Source organism: Podarcis muralis, chromosome 2 (assembly GCF_964188315.1).
Source record: "Podarcis muralis chromosome 2, rPodMur119.hap1.1, whole genome shotgun sequence".
In the NCBI taxonomy this organism is placed as follows: Eukaryota; Metazoa; Chordata; class Lepidosauria; order Squamata; family Lacertidae; genus Podarcis; species Podarcis muralis.
The window spans coordinates 71,687,964-71,708,677 of NC_135656.1; the positions used below are offsets into that span (position 1 = coordinate 71,687,964).

Consider the following 20,714-nt stretch of genomic DNA (forward strand, 5'->3'; position numbering starts at 1 on the left):
GTGTTCTGGAAGGAGAGAAAAGGGAAAACAGACTGTGAGGATGGAAGTCTCATTAATGCATGTAAGTTGTCCTGAATGATGGGACAGGGCAGGTTATAGATCTAAGAAGGTATGAATGAAAGTGAGTTAATTCACAACCCCTTCTACCTATGTTGGGAAGATGTGTTCTCAGGCACTGGGTGCCTGAATAGTTTTTGTACAATTGGGAGAGGTGACTGAAACAAGGTCTGATGTAATAGCTGAAGACTATTCACTAGATCAGTGTTTCCCAACCTTGGGCCTCCAGCTGTTTTTGAACTACAATTCCCATCATCCCTGACCACTGGTCTTGCTAGCTAGGGATGATGGGAGTTGTAGTCCAAAAACAGCTGGAGGCCCAAGGTTGGGAAACACTGCACTAGATTAATCTGATGGCTTAGAGACCAGGAGACCCAGCTGAAGTAAGTATAAAGTTAAACAAATAGGGGCTATAAAAATGGTTGTCCCAATCCGGACAAGGTGATACTCCCTTGGAGAGAGATGTTGGCCTCACTTTAGGATCAGGAATGGTGGACGGAGATGTTGTCTATCAACACTGCATTATTTCACCTGGATGTGAATCTGAATATGAATAGTAGCTGAGCATCACTGGCTCAGTGGAGTGAGTTGCTTACACTGGTCTACTCTGGAAAACAGAAAGCTAACTTTCCCCTCCCCTCTTCTGACAGCAGAGGATAGTTTCTCCCCTCTCACATTCTGCTTGACAGGCTAACAAGAGGTAATTCTGTACTTAAGCCACTCTCCCTACCTTTGTTAGCACACGCCATCCACTGCAGAGGAGTGACGTCATAGTTATGCTGTCCAACAGAAAAGGTGAACACTCGCACCTGTGAAAAGGAAAAAAAGAGTGATTTCTTTTTAATAAAGAAAATAAGATTAGTAGCATCCTTCAATAACCGTGGAGGGTTTGCCAACACCCAAGCCCATAAATGCACACATTTTGCATCTGAAATGCAAGCACCTGTAAAGGAAAATAGCAGATAGAGATTCTACAGGTAAGTACTTACTAGGGACTTATCTGTATGGCCACTGGCTGCATGGTAACTGCATGGCACCTCCCTCCCTCTGGCCATGCATCTCCTGCACCAAATATAATTTTTAAAAAATACATTTTCTAAGGTGTGGCAAAAAGTTTGATCTTGCACATGGTGGCAGCTGGCTGCACCCAACTAGCTGAGGAAGCAAACACAAAAAAGGAATGTTCAAGCAGCTACCATGCCTTCCAGTTTCCCTGTGCTAAGATAAATGCTTGAATGGTGAAGTACATGCTCTGCAGCTGGGTGGCTTCATGTACTCTGTAATTTATAGCCTGCTGCTTGGAAGCACAGTTCTTGATCATTGCTCCTATTGTAGTGATAACTAGAAAACCAGCAAAACAGCCAAAGCATAAAGGTAAAGGGACCCCTGACCATTAGGGTCCAGTTGTGGCTGACTCTGGGGTTGTGGCGCTCATCTCGCTTTATTGGCCGAGGGAGCTGGCGTACAGCTTCTGGGTCATGTGCAGAGCAGGGCACGGAAATGCCGTTTACCTTCCTGCTGGAGCGGCACCTATTTATCTACTTGCACTTTGACGTGCTTTCGAACTGCTAGGTTGGCAGGAGCTGGGACCGAGCAACGGCAGCTTACCCCGTCGCAGGGATTCGAACCACCAACCTTCTGATCGGCAAGCGCTAGGCTCTGTGGTTTAACCCACAGCGCCACCTGCGTCCTGCTTACACCGTGTTAAATAGTAAAATGGAAATTATTTATTTGTAAATACAAATTCTCCAGAAGGACCAAGGTGGCTCACAACACTATAAAACCCATCAACAATGTTAAGCCCTTGATGTACTTAACTAGGGGGTCTGTTCCTACAACCACTGGATGGGCGGCAGTTGTGGAAAAAATGCTAACACATGCTGGCTCCCATCAGCTGTGTGTACCAGATATTGTGATGCGCCCACCCTTCTGCACAAGCAAGCAGGTGCCACTCTAAACCCTTTCTTGCAGTGGTATGGCAGAAGCAGAACCCTGTGTGTCATGGCAACTGCCTATGAATTTTCAAGCAGCTGCCACCAACCCAGTGGCCACCTGGATTGGTCCTAAGATCAAGTACCTGGTGCAAGTGAATATGGCTGTTCATCACTTAGCAGTTCAGGTTTATCACTTAACAATTCGTATCACTAACATAAAGTGCTTAAATTATGCTGGACATCATTGTGCTGCTATTCAGCAACACCTTTGCACAGATGCATGTCACAGAAAGAACTATTCTGTCTGGTTGTCAAAGCCAGGAGCTACTCGTTTCCCAATGGCACAATGAAGAAACCTCAGTTTTCAAGCAAAATGAAGTAAGCAGATTGAAAAGCAACAAGTTGACAAAACCACATTCCTGAACAAAATGTGTTTGGGATCTAGGTCCAACTGTTAGGTTTTAAATACATATGGTTGTATCCAGTCTTAAGTCTTATGCAGAGTTTGGGCTCAGCAGAGGTTTCTGAGTCCAAGCCAAGCACACATTTATCATTGTGAGATGAGTTGCAAGCTAAACGGACTGCCATTCCTAAACCCGTTATGTGGGTGGAGAGACCTCTGTCCCCTGAATCAACAGGCCCACAGGAAAACTTGTGCATATTATTTTTAGATTATCTGGGAAGGGTCTTATCACACAAGTGCTAGAGGCTCTCCATCAAATAGATAGAGACAAATAGATAGAGATAGAGACAAATAGATAGAGACTCCATAAAATAGATAGAGACTCTCCATCAAATGGGGTCAAGAGGGAATAAATTTGACTCCCACACTACTAATGGTAAGAGTTGCTACTGTTGTAAGCAGTACCCACTCCCTCAATTTCTTTCCTTTGTTGCCTGCATGCAGGTACAATGAGTTTGGAAACAGAATAAAAATATGGAAAATGTGATTTTCTGTGTGCAAGCCATGAATCAGAAGGTGTAGATGCTTCGAGGGAACTGTGCAGCTGCTGAAAAGCTAGTGAAAGTAGCTACTAGTGAAAGTAGGGAAGACGTTCATGAGCCAGAAACTGGATTTTGCTTTGGTGTAGCATTTAACTGATCTTTACTGTTCTGCAAACAGCTGGACGAGGAAGATGATGTTTCAGTACAGTATCCCATATCTCACTATTGAGATCTCTCATCTGGTTTAAAAACAGCAGATGTTAGAGATCATATGCATTTCCTTTCCCTCTTGTATATAGGGAGGGAGGGAGAAAATAAGTCCAAGCCATTTGAGCACTTCCACCCAGCAGGCTTGTGTGTGTGTGTACACCCACCCACCCATGTGATGGAATATCTCCCAAACTCAGGAGTGTTGACAAAGATGCACCTTTTCCTGTAGCAGCAGCCTGTGCAAAGTTTCAGAGGAAGTTCTGTCCACCTTTTTTGGCACTTCAAGGTCGGTGCAGGTAATAAAAACAGTGCCAGCGTGTTAGACGCCCCATTAAAGGGGCAGTGGCTCAGTGCGGGAGCAGACAGGCAGGAAGATCAACTGTCTAAATAGCTCACATCAAATGAGGCGGAATCCTGCAATAAAGCATGAGTTAGCCACTTCCCCTTGTTCCCGTGACTGAGCTGATCCAGGTCACATAGCTGGTTCCTCGGCTATTCGGTGCTGTGTCTTGACTCATTTATAAGGTTCCATATGCAAAGATCTGGGTGGGGTGGTGCTGTCTTCCACCCCTCATTGGCTCATGCACAGATTCTATCTGGAAAAGCTAATAACAGTTTGAGCAGGTGAAGAAGAGGCACAGTATGACTCCACCTGCCCCCTTCCCTGGCATAGTTCAAGCCTCCATATGGTACATTCGTGCCAAATGGAGAAGCACAGAATAAGGGAGGCACAGTGCACACTATTGTACTGTCTGGTATATGTTTTGGCTGCAATACAGCCATTTTGTGTAACAAAGGTCTGTCAGAGGCAAAGCTTAAACTTTCAGAGAAAGACAAATTCACCTAACGAACCCTGCCAGCAGAAGCCTGACACAAGGGCTTCCACTTGTACAATGGGGCTTTCCTTCTGCACCCCCCCCCCCAAAATAGGCTTGGGGGGACTCCCAGAACATTGCACAGGGGAAGGGTGGTTGTTCCATAGGGCAAGCTGCTATGTTCGTGCAGATGGAGCGTCTGTAATAGCACACCATTAAATCCCCCACAAAGACTTCTATGGAATATGTATGGGAAGCTACTCATGAGTAGCTCTTCCCAAACAGACAGCAGAAAAATCTCTTTCCCTTTCCTGCTCCCAGGTAGAAATCAAATTTACAATGCTTTTGCATTGGCAACACAACAATGACGACCCCTTCTATACCTGAAACTTGAATTCGGGAATTTATTTCCTATAAAGGTGAGTGGATCCCACTCCCCCTCCCCCCCGTAGGCAGCAACTTGAGTGAGACCATTCGGGAATCTAGCTTGCCAGATGCTGCGAGTGAGTGGCTTGTTTTGCTCTCTGACTGATTGAGAGCCAGCAACACTTATCTACAATGGCATGGTAATTTACTTCATAACTAACAAGTTACCTTAATCGGAATCAACAGCGTTTTCCATCTCTAGCTAAGAGCTGCTTCACACATTATGACATTACATGCTGGAAAACTGTAATGCATTTAACAGCCCTGTCAGAATTTTAGCTAAGACAGAGTGCTATTTTTGCATTCATTTTCTTATGCAGTACTTTATATTCTGGTTTTACCTAGATGAACCTGCTTGCTTAAACTTGTGTCCTGTGATATTCAAAAACACAAACATTTGGATTAAGGCCTGTGCATATTGTGTGTGAGGGGAGAAATCAGGGGTTCCAGTGGGGAAGGGTCTCATTGCTCTGCAGACAGGTTCAACGCTGTGATGGAAGGCTTAGAAGACTTAACTGTCTCCCTTAGTTGTCTCCCTTCAACAAGAAGAGAACAGACACAGAAACAGAAAATCCCTGACTCCATCCAGATACAATAAAGCCTAGTGTCGTCTAGTGACAAAACAAAATAATGGCATGTGATCCCCCTCCAAGCTTTGCTGCAGATCAGGGATAGCTAATAACGCCCTATGGGCGTTATGGGTCTATAGCTGCCATTGGCCCCAGCCTTCATGACCAAACAACAGGGATGATGGGAGCTGTAGTCCAATTATTATCTGGAAGGCACATTGTTGGCTACTGCTACCACTACTGTAGATCCATAGAGAATGAGGTCTCTCTGTGCACAACTGTTAAGTGGGTCAAAACTCAGGTCTGCAGCCTATAGCTCAGAAAAACACTCTTGGGACAAGAGAGAAGCCTGAAAATTAGCTCTTGCCTGATAACTGACGATAATAACGGGATATATTTATAGTATCTTTAAATGGTGAATCACAGTATATTGCTAGGCATGGGGGTGAGGGTGGAACAACAATTGCAAGCAAACTCTGAAGTGAACAGCATCCTTGGCCTTGCCAAGCTACTTGCCCCTGTAAGGAGCAACTTCTGACAGAGAAGTTGGAACTGAGGCAACCGGGAGTAGCCAGAAGAAATGCTATGGTGGAGCCTCAAGGTCAAACTGCACATACTGCAGGACATTGATGTTGTACCACCCACCCTGATGCCCAATGGCCTGCCTGACCAAGGTTGTCTCCAGGGTCACGTTGGACACTATTGTTTTCGGGGGCAAAGGGTGGCATTTTGAGGTGCTGAGGCTGCCTCAGGGCTAGCTTGAGTTTGCATGGCAGCCATGGGACTAATTCAGATAGTTATCAGCCCAACGCACAGGGCGAGGCGTACTCTCAGGGGTGACTCATCGGCAGATCAGAACGGAGACACAGAGACTCAAAGTAAACCCAGTTTTTTATTCAAGAAAATAGTATACAAGCAGAAAGCATGGAGGCACAGCTTTCCTCAGTGGTGATGTTGCCAAGATTGGCTCTTGGCCCTTGATGCTTCCTCCTAAACCTCCTCCTCTGGATGTCTCTCAAACTGGTGTAAACTCCAGTGGGGAGGGTGCCCCCATGGGCTTTCTGAGCTTTCCATTCAGCTACATGCAAAGCCCTGTGTGACCTTGGAGTCAAAGGGGGAGGGGAGCTTACTACAGTGGGACCAGGCAGCTGCTGAGAAGCTGGTGCAGCTTTTGTCCCTTCCTCCTCCTCTCTTTCAGGTCTCAGCCTGTCTCTGTCTGCACCCTGTTCTGCCCTTGAAAGGCTTTCTGCCTCTGGCTCTTTTCTTTCCCTCAAGCCTGTTGCTTCTTCTACTTCCTCGGCAATCTTCGTGGAGCTCTGGCCCAATGGTTGCCAGTGGTTTGATTTGAATTAATTTTATAATGAATGATTTTAGAATGTTGTGTTGTACTTTTGTACTGTTTTATTGTTGTTAGCCACCCTGAGCCCGGCTTTGGCTGGGGAGGGCAGGATATAAATAAAATTTATTATTTATTATTATTATTCCCAGCCTCCCTCCTCTTCTGACGTGTCTTCAGAGTCCCACCACCACAATTCTGGTTGTGAGCCTTCTTTCTCTCCTGCTTCCCTAGGGGGCTCTTTGGCTGGAGACTCCCACTGCTCCTCTTCATCCAGCCACTCCTTGACAATTACACTTGACTTAATCTTTCTTGTAACGGTAAAAGGGGGATCTTGATATGGAGTGATGGTCGTAATCCCGTTGTCATAGTCAGACTAGTTTTAATGGCATTTCAAGGATACATTTGCTCAGCTCCATAGCATTTTCAATGCAGTAGTTCTTGTGAATACTGTTGGGGTTGTCCAGTACAGAATTTATGGGATCTGCTTCAGTTTTTGAGACCCAATAATGTAGACAGGACCTTTGCAATGATGTGACCTGCTTCTTGCTCTCTTTACCCATGTCCATCCTTGCTGGTGAAAGCCAGTTGGGGAAAATGGATTGGCAAGGTGGGTCCAAGCTGTGGTAAACATGCAATGGAGTGGTGCCTGTTGTCTTTAAACAGGCAGTAGTGCATAGATTCCTAAATAAATCCATCCTGGACCCTGTGGTTTATAACAACTACTACCCAGTGGCAATCTCCCCCTTCTTGGGCAAGATGGTGGAGAGTGGTGGCACAGCGGCTACAGAAGTTCCTGAAAAATGCAGATTATCTGGAGCCATTTCAGTTTGGCCTCAGGCATGGTTTTGGGATTCAATCAGCCTTGTTCACCCTGTTGGATGACCTGTATCAAGAGCAGGACAGGGAGAATGTGACTATGACAGTAAGAACTGTTCAGCAGTGGAACAGGCTCCCTTGAAAGGTGGTGGACTCTCCTTCCTTGGAGGTTTTTAAGCAAAGGTTGGATGGCCATCTGTCATGGATGCTTTAGCGGAGATTCTTGCACTGCCGGGGGTTGGACCAGGTGACCCTTGGGTCCCTTCCAATTCTAAGATTCTATGTTCCACATCTTTTAAGACCATTGATAATGGTATCCACCGGGATCAGCTCTGTAGGATGGTATTAGGAACACTGTTTCATAGTCAGTGGCGTAGCGTGGGTTGTCAGCACCCGGGGCAAGGCAAGTAATTTGCGCCCCCTAACCCGTGGATTTGCGCCCCCTAACCCATGGATTTGCCCTAACCCCAGATGTTGCGCCCGGTGCGGCCGGCCCCCCCTGCACCCCCCCACGCTACGCCACTGTTCATAGTGGCTCCACTCCAGCTGCAGGACCATGTCCAGACAATAGCACTGGGAGATTGTCTCAGCCCTATGATCCTTGTGCTATGGTGCTCTGCAGAGCATGATCCTGTTACCAGTGCTGTTCAATATCAACATGAAGCATTCAAGAGTGGTTATTAGGAGTTTTGGGCAAAGTGCCACCAGTACACTGATGACACACAGCTTTTTCTGTCCATAACATGGACATGAGTCAGAAGAGGCAGAATGTGATCTGGACCACTGTCCGAGCACAGTGGCGAACTGGAGGAGGGCAAATAAACTGTGTTTGGACCCTGGGAAAAGGAAGGCACAGTGTGTGGGTGCTTCCCATGTCCGAGAGATGGGTCATTTGCCTGTTCTGGACAGGGATTCACTCCCTCTGAAAGAGCAAGTCCATAGTTTGGGAATAATTCTGGATCCGTTTCTGTCCCTTGAGGTTCAGGTAGCATTTGTTCAGGAGTGCCTTTCAGCTATGGGTGCTATGCCAACTACAGCTATTTCTGGACAGCAATAGATTCATTCACTGGTAACCCAGGACTTGATTATTGTAGTGTGTTCTATGTGGGGCTACGATTGGGCCTGGTTTGAAAGCTCCAGCTGATGCAAAATGCTCTGGCTAGACTGTTGATAGGGGCAGACTACTGCCTGCTCATAACACTGGTGATTAAAAGCTTGGGCTGGCTGCTCATATGTTATTGGGTCAATTTTAAGATTCTTGTTTTAATTTACAAGGCTTTTAACAACTTGGATCCAGGATACCTTAAGGACTGCCTAATCTTTTATATCCCCACCCAATCAATGAGGTCTTTGGGGTAGTCTTTGTTTATCTCCCCCTCCCCCAAATGGCTTAGATCCACCAGAAGCTGTGCATTCAGAATTAGCACAATTCTGTGAAACCCCCTTCCAACAGAGATTAGACTAGGTCCCCTCCAGTTTAAACACTCACTGTCTTGTTAGGCCAGTTGTACTTCTCAAACACATCTTGCACTCGGTCTTCTCCTCCGTCAGTGAACATCATGATCATCTTATTGCAATTGGCTCTTGTGATGTTGGACTGCAAATGGGAAGCAAACATTTGAGTGAGTGCACAACTCAGAACCAAAGGCATTGCCCTAGAAAGGATTGTGGGAAGAGAATGCCAAATATGTATATATGTATGTTTAATACCCTTTGCTTAAAATAAAGCATAGAGGGGCAGCATCAGCCTCGTGATTGCATTTTTTTCAGAGAAACGATCTGGTTGGATGGCTGGCTGATGAGTGTGTGAGTGAAAGAGAGAGAATATGAATGAGTGAGGCATGTGTATATGTAAAAATGCAGTTCTCCTCTCACAATCTTTAAACATGGAAGCGATCTCTACAGTAGATAAAGCCCCACAGTTACTGGGTTTACAGGCATGTCAGGGGTAGTGAAGGGAAAAGTAGGATTCAAATCTGAAGTAAATTAGTGGCAGCAGATACACACAGGTTTGTGTATGCACAAGCACGTGTTTCTTTACTTGTAAAAGAGAATGGCAGACGCTAGACATAGATGTGCTTGCAAACACAGAGGCGTACACAGAGTAAATGCTGGGACTACAGTTTCCTGCCCTTTCCCAGCCACGTCTTCAGCCCAAGAAACTGGCAGTGAGGGATCTGTTTTCTTTAGCTGCTTCTCCAGGGGTGAAGGTGGTGCAGATGAACAGGGAGAAGGAGGGGTTGTCTGGACGGAAATTATGTTGTGGCTATTACCGCTCAGCGATTAATAGGGCTATCCGTCTTTATTTTGCCCAACGTCACCGTAGCCTGCCTGAGCCGAGCCCTCTCAGATAGGCCATGCTACCTTTCTAATGAAATGGAAGAGGCAGCTGCTGCCGCCATTAAAACTTAAGTGTCAGCCACTGATGCTTTTCATTTATCTGGGGAGAAGCAGGCAATGCCAATGCCCTGTCCCAGTATAGCTCTATTCTTAAGGCACATAGACCTCCCCCCCACTACAATGTCAGGGAGAATAACATGGATGCTCCCAGCCCTGCTCACCACTTTGCAGCTGCTGTGTCACTGGGAATCCAATGCTGTAAGAACAATCTCCAGAGATGGATTGTTGGTTACAGAGGAATTTCCTCCAATTCCAACAGCATCCACTACTCCAAATTAGACTCATAAACAACTGTTTCTTTTTCTTTGCTTAGGCCAATGCCTCAGAATGTTATTTATCCCATTGTATTTTTTTGCCCTGCTCTTCCTCTAAGAAATACATGGTTCCTCTTCCCATTTTATGCTCACAACTATCCAAAGAGGTATAGGTTAGGATAACAGTCAGTAATTAGCACAAGGATTCCCAGTGACCTTCGCAGCTGAGTGGGGATTTGAATCTGGGTCTCTCCCTGGTCCTAGCCTGACAGACACCCACTCGCTGCATGAACAAAGGAGCCATGAATTAGTGGATGAGCCATAAAGGCCATTTCTCATGATGTGTGAAGAAGAATTTGGAAGGTGGGTGATGCGGTAATGTTGCAATAGTATGTGCAAGTCTGAGACACATCTCTACAAAGTCCTAGGAAGCTTCTCTGCTACTCATGCACCTCAGGGCCAAACTAGAGGAGTGATGGGAATGCATGTCCAACATCTTCCCCCACTCCAAGCACCTGGCAGGGGAGCAATTTGGATGGGGCTCTGGAGAAACTGAAGCCTCTCCCCATCCCATGACGCTAATGATCTTAACCCTGTTTATGCACCTTCAACATCTCGCCTAGTTTGGTCCTCACCTCCACAGCCCCATACAGCACACACATCTTTTTTGAATTCCAGATTTCCTCTGCTTGTAGTCCTTCCCCTGCCCCACTCTGAGTTTACACCCTATGCTTACATTTTGCAACTGTTCAAAGGCATATTCAAAGCCGGCCTTGTAGTCCGTGGTTCCTTGGGCCTCCATTAAATCCACCTTTTCTTTAAAGACCTTCTTGTTGCGAATATTTGCCTGGACTAAATGCTTGAAGCAAGATACAGGCTGTGCATTTTGGTTGAACTGGAAGACAAGAGGTAAGAGAGGTGCAGTGCATTAAAGGAGGCAATGCAAAGTTGTGAACCGCATCCACCCCTCCCCATAAAGCCGTGTCTTGTTTAGTTAACAACGGAACCATGGATGTTTTCAGCAATACAGATGCAAGGCTATCTTTTATTCTGTTAGCAATCTCAGCAACCTATATGGACAGCTGAGGAAGTTAGTTGGGAGGCAAGCAAGGTCAATAGTCAGGTGCTACTGTCAGTAGACACTTGCTACCTTCTGACATACATTCTAGCTCAGTTCATTGGGACTTTTCCTAGTGACAAGGCAATTGCAGATGTGCTAACTTTGGGTTTGGGTCTGAGCGGTGGCAAGCAGAGGTCTGCTCTTCCTTCAAAGGCCCCCCCCCCCCAAGAAACATTTGGGAATGGTAATAAGCTGCATTTAGCACATCAAACTGTGAGAGGAGGTGCCTTGAAATTGCAGCTCAACTGCTGCTGATTTTCTGCCATTCTGTTTTGGGGACTGGCCAATGGTTATGCTCCTCCAAGATCTGCTGCATATTTTTGCATCACTGGACATATCCAAACTCCAGATTTAAGCAGAATTAAAGCAGATAACCTTAGCAGTTGTAGCTCTTTTGTGGGAAGGAAGGACAGCTGGGCACATCAAACAGAAATTTCTCTTTGCCTTGTCAGCTGCAGTTCACAGGATTCCCCCTTTGGGGAAAGGCAAACGAGAGAGTATATAAAATGGCTATGTTTGTAATGTAGATATGACCACAACGAGAGACTCAAAGGGAACCAAGATTCTGCCTGAATACACACCATACATTCAAAGCACATGGCTCCCCCCAAAGAAGCCTGGGAACTGTAGTTTGTTAAAGGTGCAGGGGATCAAAGCTATGTGAGGGGTAAACTACAGTTTCCATGATTTTTGGATGTGAGTGGGTGTGCTTTAAATGTACACAGCCTCCAACTATCTAATAGTTATCCTGTACTTCTTCCAAGAATTTAGGGTGGCAAAGATGGGTGACCCCCATCCTTTTATCTTCTCAAAAACCCTGTAAAGTTTGTTACTCTGAGAGATGGTGCCTGACTCAAAGTTATCCAGTAAGCGTTATGGTCAAGTAGAAATTTGAACAAGTTGCCTTGGCATGACCACAAACCTTCTTATAGTTCCAAAAGAACAAAGGATATATGGAAGATACTTTGGGCAGCCCTCCTATGCACCCGCCCCCTCTGTGAATGCAATATTCACAGTTGGTTGTCCCAAATGCACAAGGCGAGAAAGCGAATCAAGGAGTTTGGATAAAAAGGTGTGAGGAGAAGTGAGGGAAATAAACAAACAATGGGCATAAACATGCTTTCAGCCCCTCTGCTGAAGGACAGGGTCTTCTTATAATGAGGGCCACATTGCCCCCCCCCCCCTTTCTATAGGTTTAGATTGTGGAGGAATTCATTGGCATTAATGGTATGATGTGGTTTACACACACACACACACACACACACACACACACACACACACACACCCCAACCACCACTCAATGCGCAACTGAGAACAGAATGAATTTGCTGAGAGAGAAAGCTGTGATTACCTGAACACCTCCAGGCGTGTTTTCTGCAGGACATTTCGGTGGCTTATCACAAGGTCACAGGCCCAGTTAAGAGCATGCCCTGTGCTAAGCTCCTGTTAGTAGAGGGCTGACTTTCCACTCAGAGTTTGGCCAGGCGGGTGAAGCGAGAAGGCATTCATTTTTGCTTATGGCTTAGTTTGCTGGAAATATGGAACATTCATTTAGGAGGCAGTGAGCCAGCAAAAGTAACGAGGCTAGACTCGTTAATTAGCAGAGCCCTAGCACAGGCATGTTCCATGCCAGACAGCAGGCACGTGACGCAGAGAATGACAAGAGCTCTTCATTTTCTTCCCGATATGACTTTCTTTAGGCTCACAGAGAAATAAAGTTGCAGAACTCTTTTCAGTGAGCAGACTTAATTTGGGCCAAGGCTACAACTGCTCAGGGCTTAGCAGCAATGCTATATAGACGCCTGCCCTATAACATGAAGCAGCAGTAAAGAAGACATACCTTTGTGTTTACGAAAATTGCCTTACCACTAACCACAACCCTTTCCAGGACAAAGGGGATGGTTTCCAAGAGGGCATTAACTCTAGCATTATAGAAAGCAAATACTGGCTCCAGAGCATAGGAGGAGGCATCAAAGACAAGGGTTGCCCTGACCTGTTCTTTGACATTCTGCCCTTGAAAAACTCATCTGAGGCAGGCAGTACACAAAGTTTATTCTCAGCCTATGGGATCACTATCTAGAGCACAAGTGGGCAACCTTTTTGGGCCAAGGGCTGTATGTGGAGGCTGATCAAGGACTCACAGTCACATATGCATGCACCCACTCATCCATCCACACTTGGCTTGCTCTCTCTCTGACACCTTAACCCCCCCCTTCCATTCCCAGCAAATGTTAAACATGCACATACACACCCGCAAGCTGCATGAGGAGGGCAGGGTGGGGAAGGGGAACAGGGAGGTTATGCACTCCCTTAGTAAAATAACGCTGTCCTCTATGCTGCTATTAGCATTGTGGGGATAGAGCTCTTGATTGCATGAGCTTAAAATCTCCCCCACGGCAGCCCATCCCAGTGTCTCTTTGCTGTGTAGCACTGCAGGAACAGCAGTCTTTCCCCTGCTGTGCAGCATACGGCTGCTCGGCTGTTCAGTGGGGAAAAGTGGTCAGGGCTCCTTGGAGCTTGGTGGGCCAAACCTAAAGGCGACCATGGGCTGGGTTGCCCATCTGTCTTCTAGAGCAGAACCAGGCACAGACAATTGTAGGAGACAAAAATGCTTGCTGCTGTAGCTGCCACCTGTACTATTGATTAATTAGTTAACCGCTTAATGCAGGGGTCAGCAAACTTTTTCAGCAGGGGGTCAGTCCACTGTCCCTCAGACCTTGTGGGGGGCAGTTATTAAACAACTACCAGACTTTTAGAAGACATCTGAAGGCAGCCCTGTTTAGGGAAGCTTTTAATGTTTGACAGATATTGTATTTTAATATTTTGTTGGAAGCTGCCCAGAGTGGCTGGGGAAACCCAGCCAGATGGGTGGGGTATAAATAAATAAATAAATAAATAAATAAATAAATAAAATAATAATTTTGGGGAATGAACAAATTCCTATGCCCCCAAATAACCCAGAGATGCAAAAACACGCTATTCCCGGATCATCCACGGGCTGGATTTAGAAGGCAATTGGGCTGGATCCAGCCCCCGGGCCTTAGGTTGCCTACCCATGGCTTAATGTCATGATAGCTTAAAAATGGTTTACAAAACATAAAAATCAACCACCCAACACTATTAGGATACAGAACAATTAAAAACACATCATGATTAAAATACATAATAATAAACCACCAACATGGAAATATCTGTGCTTAAAATATGCAATAAAGCAATCCCATTGAAGCATTACAGAAATCAAAATGGGAAACTCAGGTCAAGAGATCAAGGAAATGCCTGCGTAAACAGGTGAATTTGCAAAAGTCAGTAGAATGGCAATACAGATGGGGCCAGTTCAAGCCTATACACTGTTACTACTCGAAAGCCAAGGTGGGCAAGGAAGGTCCAACACAATTTCTGGTTAATTCAATTTGTTGATAAGCTACATCACTTTCCCTTGTACTGCAATGCACAGAACACCTTCCCTTTCCATCCCCTCAGCTAAAACACCTGTTCATGCTCTAATCACCTCCCACCCTATTAACCGCAACCTTCTTTTCCCCGGCCTTCTGTTGTTGCACCTTAGCTGCCACAGTCATTCATCTTTCTCAGTTCTCAGTTCTTGTGACAGCCCTCTTTCAATTCTTGCGCTGGCTACCTATTCATTCTCAACTCTTTGGCTGTGGTTTTAAAAGCCCTTCACAGACTCTCCATCCCACCCAAATTTCTCTGTCCGTGCATCTGGATATGTCACTGCCTCTGGCACCTATTCCTCCAACTCTGCCATCCGCACATGCCCAAAGGTCTCCTGCTCTTTCTTCCAGAATTCCATCCAACTCCTTTATTAGTTAGCCCAAAAGAGAAACAAAACAAGGCCTTACACAACTAAAAGCTTTTTCCTGAAAGTTAAGCACAGAGAACTTTCAACAAATGACTTCTGTTATAAAGGGTTATAAAGGCCAGGACTAGCCGCCTGAAAAACAGTTTCTACGCTAATGCAATTCTGGTTCTAAACGCAGCATAAGGGGTCTCTGTAGTATAGTGTATTTTAAAATGGGTTTTTTTTAGAGTTTTTAGGGGTTTTTGAATGTTTTATGTAGTTTTGCAGTAGTTTTATGTAGTTTTGTAGTAGTTTTATGTAGTTTTGTGGTAGTTTTATGTAGTTTTTATGTAGTTTTATGTAGTTTTCAATTTCATTGTTCCGCAAGGGACAATGACAATAAAGATATCGTATATCGTATATATCGTATGAAATGTACAGTATGAGCCTACTATGATAGCCACCTCCAAATATCTAAAGGGCTGTCAGGTGGAAGATGGAGCAAGCTTGTTTTCTCCAGTGGATTCAAGTTACAAGGAAGTAGATTCTGACAGTGGAATGGATACTTTCAGGTGGTGGTGGACTCTCCTTCATTTGAAGTTTTTAAGCAGAGGTTGGATGGCCATCTGTCATGGATGCTTTAGCGGAGATTCCTGCCTTGCAGGGGGTTGGACTCTAGTCAGGGCCCCTTCCTGAGGATTCCTCAGGATCCTTCCCACTCTATTATTCTATGATACTTTCCCAACAAATGAATATGTTCTCAACACAGTCCTAACAATCAATTTAAAAGGGAGGAGCCCTGGAATTGATGATAAGCCCCTCACCATGTCACAGTCTGTTCCCCTTGTCTACTGTCTCCTTTTTCCCTTATCTAAATATTGCCAATTTTACCTGCCTGTTTAAAGCCCAGCACACCCCGTCCCTGGTGCAAGATAAACCAATCAATAACAATGATGGCAGCAATCCAGCAATGGCTCATAGCGGACTCTCTCGGGCATGCAGAAGTGAGGAAGATAGGAGTTATGTGCCCACCTTTCCCGACACAACAGCTGCCAACAGTTTAACAAAATGGTCTTATGAGTGAGGAAGAGAATATTTCCCCCCAGGCATCTATCTTGATATCTAACTGGCCAAATGCATTAATGATAATACTGATTCATAACCAGATTGCAAGATCTTCACAAGCCATTTGGGGGGCATTTGTCTGATCTTTACAGCAAATACATGTTGTATTTCTGTAATTATATATTTTTTGGTTTTTTCCCCAAAGGCTCTTCCCCTTGCAGGACTTCCACATGTCCCTGAAAACTCTAAAAATATTTTTTTTATTTTAGTTGAGCAGAATGTAGTGGGTTATATTGAATTCTAGGATGGCTTCACACCTTGCAGGAAGAGAGAGCGAGTTCCAGGCATTTTTACAACACAGCAGCTATTTCTTTAGCATTTGAAAGGGAGACACGCAGGCATCAACCATTCCACTTGCTACCTCAGGAGCCCTTGTCTCCTGATGAGAAGGGCTCCCAGCAGCCCCACAGGGTCTCACTAGCACAGCATTATGGATAAGGATAGAAGTAGCAGGAGAGCCAGTGTGGTGTAGTGGTTAAGAGTGGTAGACTCGTAATCTGGTGAACTGGGTTCGCGTCTCCGGTCCTCCACATGCAGCTGCTGGGTGACCTTGGGCCAGTCACACTTCTCTGAAGTCTCTCAGCCCCACTCACCTCACAGAGTGTTTGTTGTGGGGGAGGAAGGGAAAGGAGAATGTTAGCCACTTTGAGACTCCTTCGGGTAGTGATAAAACGGGATATCAAATCCAAACTCTTCTTCTTATTATTACTAGGGCTATGGACTCTCCCCCCCCCACCAAAAAATGGGTTTCAGAGGTATTTTAACCCATCCTGAATCAGGGTCTACAATTTCAAAGGGTGGTTGGGAATCAAAATACCAGAGAGGGGAACAGGCCACTAACCATGCTGCTGAACATGATATCCTCAAAATGTTCTTTATTTGAATGATTTAATGGTTTAGAGCTGCTGGCTCTGCCTGTGGCTTTGGGGAAACAAAAAGAGTGGCATTCTGGCTGCCAAAATGCTTCCTTCCCCATGGTGCATTTGATGGGGGGGGCACCTGGGAAGGAAGTATGATGACAGTCAGAGCTCAGCTTGTGATGCAATCAATGGAGCTGCTGGGAAAGCTGGCAGCTTTAAAACTCTTAAAACAGTAGTAGGGAACGTCTGTGGCCAATGGGTCTAATTAGGCCCACCAGGTCCCTGAATTTGTCCTGAGGCCATTTTGAGCAAACCACAACCACCTGTCAGTCACCTGATGTTCTATAATGCCACAGGGATCTGGTTATCTCCTGAGTAAGCACTAATGCCCAAGATCAAAGATATGCAATCGCTTAGCTCCAATCCTATCTTAGCGCTGTGAAATTTCACAGCGCTAAGATAGGACAGAAGCTTCTATCCAGTTTCAGCACTGTGGTGCTTAACCACATAAGAGATAAGCGTCTGCACACTCTTTGGCAGTTTGTGGTATGTTTACCCATTATTAATGCTGATGCCATTTCTATTGTTGATTCTAGGCTTGCCTTGGTTTGTATTTTGTTCTCAAATTGTTTTAGTTTTCCATGCAAGCTGTCTAGAAGACTTTTGGCAGAAAGATGGGGTATGCCTCTTTTCTAGATCAGGTGTACACTTTCAGAAATTGCAAACTTCAGAGGCAGAGCACGTGCTTTGAATGCAAAAAGTCACAGGTTCAGTTCCTGGCATCTTCTGGTAGAGCTGGGAAAGACTCCCATCTGAAGCCCTAGAGAGCCATTGACAGTCAATGTAGACAATACTGAGCTGGGTGGACCAATGGCCTTAACCTGGACACAAGGCAGTTTCCTATGTTTCTATCCTCCCCAAGACACATTATGAATAATGCTCAAGCCTCTCTGTGCTTAATGTCCCTGACCCTTCTGCCCAGCCTGCCTCAAGACTTTTCACTCATGCGTGCAGCAGGCCTTGTGCTCCTTCTATCTGTCCCCCTGAGGTTTGAGGTTTTATTCTGGAAGCATTTGAGCAGTTGATGTGATGCAATTTGACAGCTGATTATAGTATTACCTCTCTATGCCACTTCGGCAGAGCAGATAGGGAAGACTGAACTTTGCCTCCATTTTCCTGGCCTGGGAAGGATAATGGAAACAGACTGCCTTATGGGTGTGTAAACGCCTCACCCATATGGCCTCAATCTTAGGTGAGGGATGGAAATATGGTTGGGTAGAGTGAGGCTGCCAGATAAGGGGCTGTAATCACCAGAAGATTCCTTGGGAATCACAAAGGGAGAGAGTGGTTTTGTGTTTATGTCCTGCTCGCAGGCTTGCCATAGGCATTTGGTTGGCCACTGTGGTAACAGGCTTCTGGACTTGATAAGCCTTTGGTCTGATCCTTCAGGGTTCTACTTCATGGCTTAGCCCAGCTGGCCTAGACAAATTCTCTATCCACTATGCACAACAGTGATTCTCCTTGTATCATTGAACCTGGTATATATCATGGGCAAGTGTATCCATCAAGGGCCTTAGCAAGGCAAAGGTGAGAGAATAGAAACCTGTGTGGATTTCTTGAGGCATTTAAGTCCATGGAAGGAAGTGTGAATTTTGTTGCTATTCCTTAAGACACTGAACAGAATATGCTTTATTAGCTGTACAGCAAAAACCCCCACAACAACCCACATGTTCACTGACTACTCTGGATTGCTTAAATATACTAATATACTGAAGGACTATATTGCAATATCATTACTTGTACCTAAAAATATATCACTCTGAAAGGAGCCCAGCTCTGCTAATGATGCCTATTTCATGCATCATCTTGCATGCTTAAAACCCCCAAAGAATCTTACCTGTGTTTAGTCTAAGCTTGCTACAGCTCAGGCCCACTGAGAAACATGGTCTCCAAAGCTAAGTGGTCTTCTGTGGCTGTGTGCCTCTTTGCCAAAGCTTTCCTTCCCCTCACCATCAACCTGCCCCCCACAATAAACACCTCATGCAAACAGAATAGTCCATCAAAGCTGGCATGGGGGAAATGGCAGTGGAAGGATGTAATTTATTTCTTGCAGGTGTGTTTTGTCATTTGCAATCGATCAAAGGCAGAGAGCAGTCGGGAGTGCAGGAAAAGGAAAGGTGACAGAAATGGTAAATTGGGCTGCAGGAGCTGCATGAGGCAGAGGCCAACGCCTCTGACGGGCGTTTCCCTCTTCTTTCCCATTATACAAAGCAATAAATACAGCAGAACAAAGAGCACACTTGTTTTCACAGGGCTGATGTGGCATTTTGTTTTGAGATGCTTTCAGAACTCATTTCCTAGAGAACCTGTTGTTTAACTCCTGGAGGCTGGTAAATGCAAGAACATGGATTGAAAACTCCATATAAACCCTGGAGAACAGCTTTGCTCATTATGCAGTTCACTTACTGGTGATACACTTTCTTCACTCCTGAGTGGCTGTCATTCCACTCTTACCTGCCCCTTGCCCAGCACCATCACACTTGCCTATGATGAAACTGGCTTTAAAAAGTCTTGAGCAAGTACCATGCATATTCAGATTATTCAAAACGGTGCTCATTATTAATACAAAGGAAAATTAATTAATGAAACACTCTGTCTAGGAAAAGCAGTAGATTCTCAGCCACTTATAGGATGATGACGATGACGATGATGATGATGATGATGATGATAATAATAATAATAATAATAATAATAATAATAATAATAATAATAATTACTCTGTGCATTAGATTATTTCTATGTAGAACTTTTGCTTTAGTTCTATCAAATGTTTAAGAATGCTTGGATTAGGTTCATATTATGCCCTGGTTTCTATCAGATCAGGGAAGCAAGAAAAAAATAACAAAACGGTTCTGATTATACATTTAATTGGACCAACTATCTTGACAGGATGTGGTAGCAAACATTCCTCAGTCCAAAATAACTCAAAAGCTGTCTTCCTTACATGGCAATGTAGTTGAGTTCTATGAATCACTGGGCTAAAGATCTGGGACAGAATGTCTACCTGATAGTTCCCTAAGGCAATACTAAAGTGCAAGTCTGCAGGCCAGGCAGCCATAGTCAATCTTTCAATAGATTTGGCAATCAAATTAGAATGTCACTGGACAATACCCTCCAGCCCTCAGGACAGATTTGCATATTGCCTTGTGGCCATAAGGATATCAATAAGTGTTGGACAACTTTGAACCTAGTCCTGATCACTAAAGGAGATGGAAGATGACACATGGACAACATGCCAAGGATGTGGCAGAAGTAGACCCTTCTGTCTCTTTCTAAGTAAGAAGAAGAGAAAGAGAGAGTGAGTTGATACCTACGCCAGCCTCTCTCACTTAGTTACATGTGTCCTGACACCCCCATGCCAATTATTTGGCATAATGGTGTCCTGTAGCAATGGCAAAGCAACTTACTCACTGATTATCATGTAGCACCTTCACAACGACAACGGACCCATGCATCTTTACTGCCACACTCGGTTCTTTTGCAGTGAGGAAATAAGACTGCAATTAGAGGGCACTTAAACTATGGTACATAGAAATTACCATGTAACGATACCTTATAGACTTGTACACACAGCTCTCATCTCCGTTACAGTTATTTAGTAGCTCAGCAATCCACTGTCTCATAGCACAGAGGAGCACTGAGGTTAGTTGTCTATACCGCAGATCTATCTGCATAACAATTATGGTGTGCTGGTTAGCAAGAAAGAAAGGCTACAATATAATTAGTGCCACTCGATTTATCTCTTTCCTAAACAACAATATATACTACGAGACATAACTAATAGAGTGTGCACACAACAAAGTCCCCAAGGACTGAATTAGGTGCTGAATCTGATTTTTACAGGTCTAAGCTATCCTCAAGTGAGGGTACAGACTGGAATTTTGTTCCTAAATGTAATAGATTCTACATCATGAAAACCAGTCTTGGATCACAGGATGCAGATCTGCAAAGGCTCTTACTTTACATGCATTTTCCTTTCAAA

At 44.9% G+C, this 20,714-nt stretch overlaps 1 protein-coding gene across 5 annotated transcripts in view; it reads right to left on the bottom strand.

Annotated features, from left to right (window-relative positions):
• Positions 1 to 20,714, bottom strand: part of CACNA2D2 (calcium voltage-gated channel auxiliary subunit alpha2delta 2) — a 537,538-nt gene that overhangs the window by 92,726 nt on the left and 424,098 nt on the right. For all 5 annotated transcript variants that reach the window (XR_013391944.1, XM_077924744.1, XM_077924743.1 and 2 more), the window contains exons 11-13: positions 10,502 to 10,660; positions 8,601 to 8,708; positions 788 to 866 (exon numbers count right to left, since the gene is read on the bottom strand). Coding sequence is in view for 4 of the 5 variants with exons in the window: in XM_077924744.1 (XP_077780870.1) it covers positions 788 to 866; positions 8,601 to 8,708; positions 10,502 to 10,660 (346 nt within the window). In the remaining variant the exon portion in view is untranslated. The remainder of the gene's footprint in view (positions 1 to 787; positions 867 to 8,600; positions 8,709 to 10,501; positions 10,661 to 20,714) is intronic.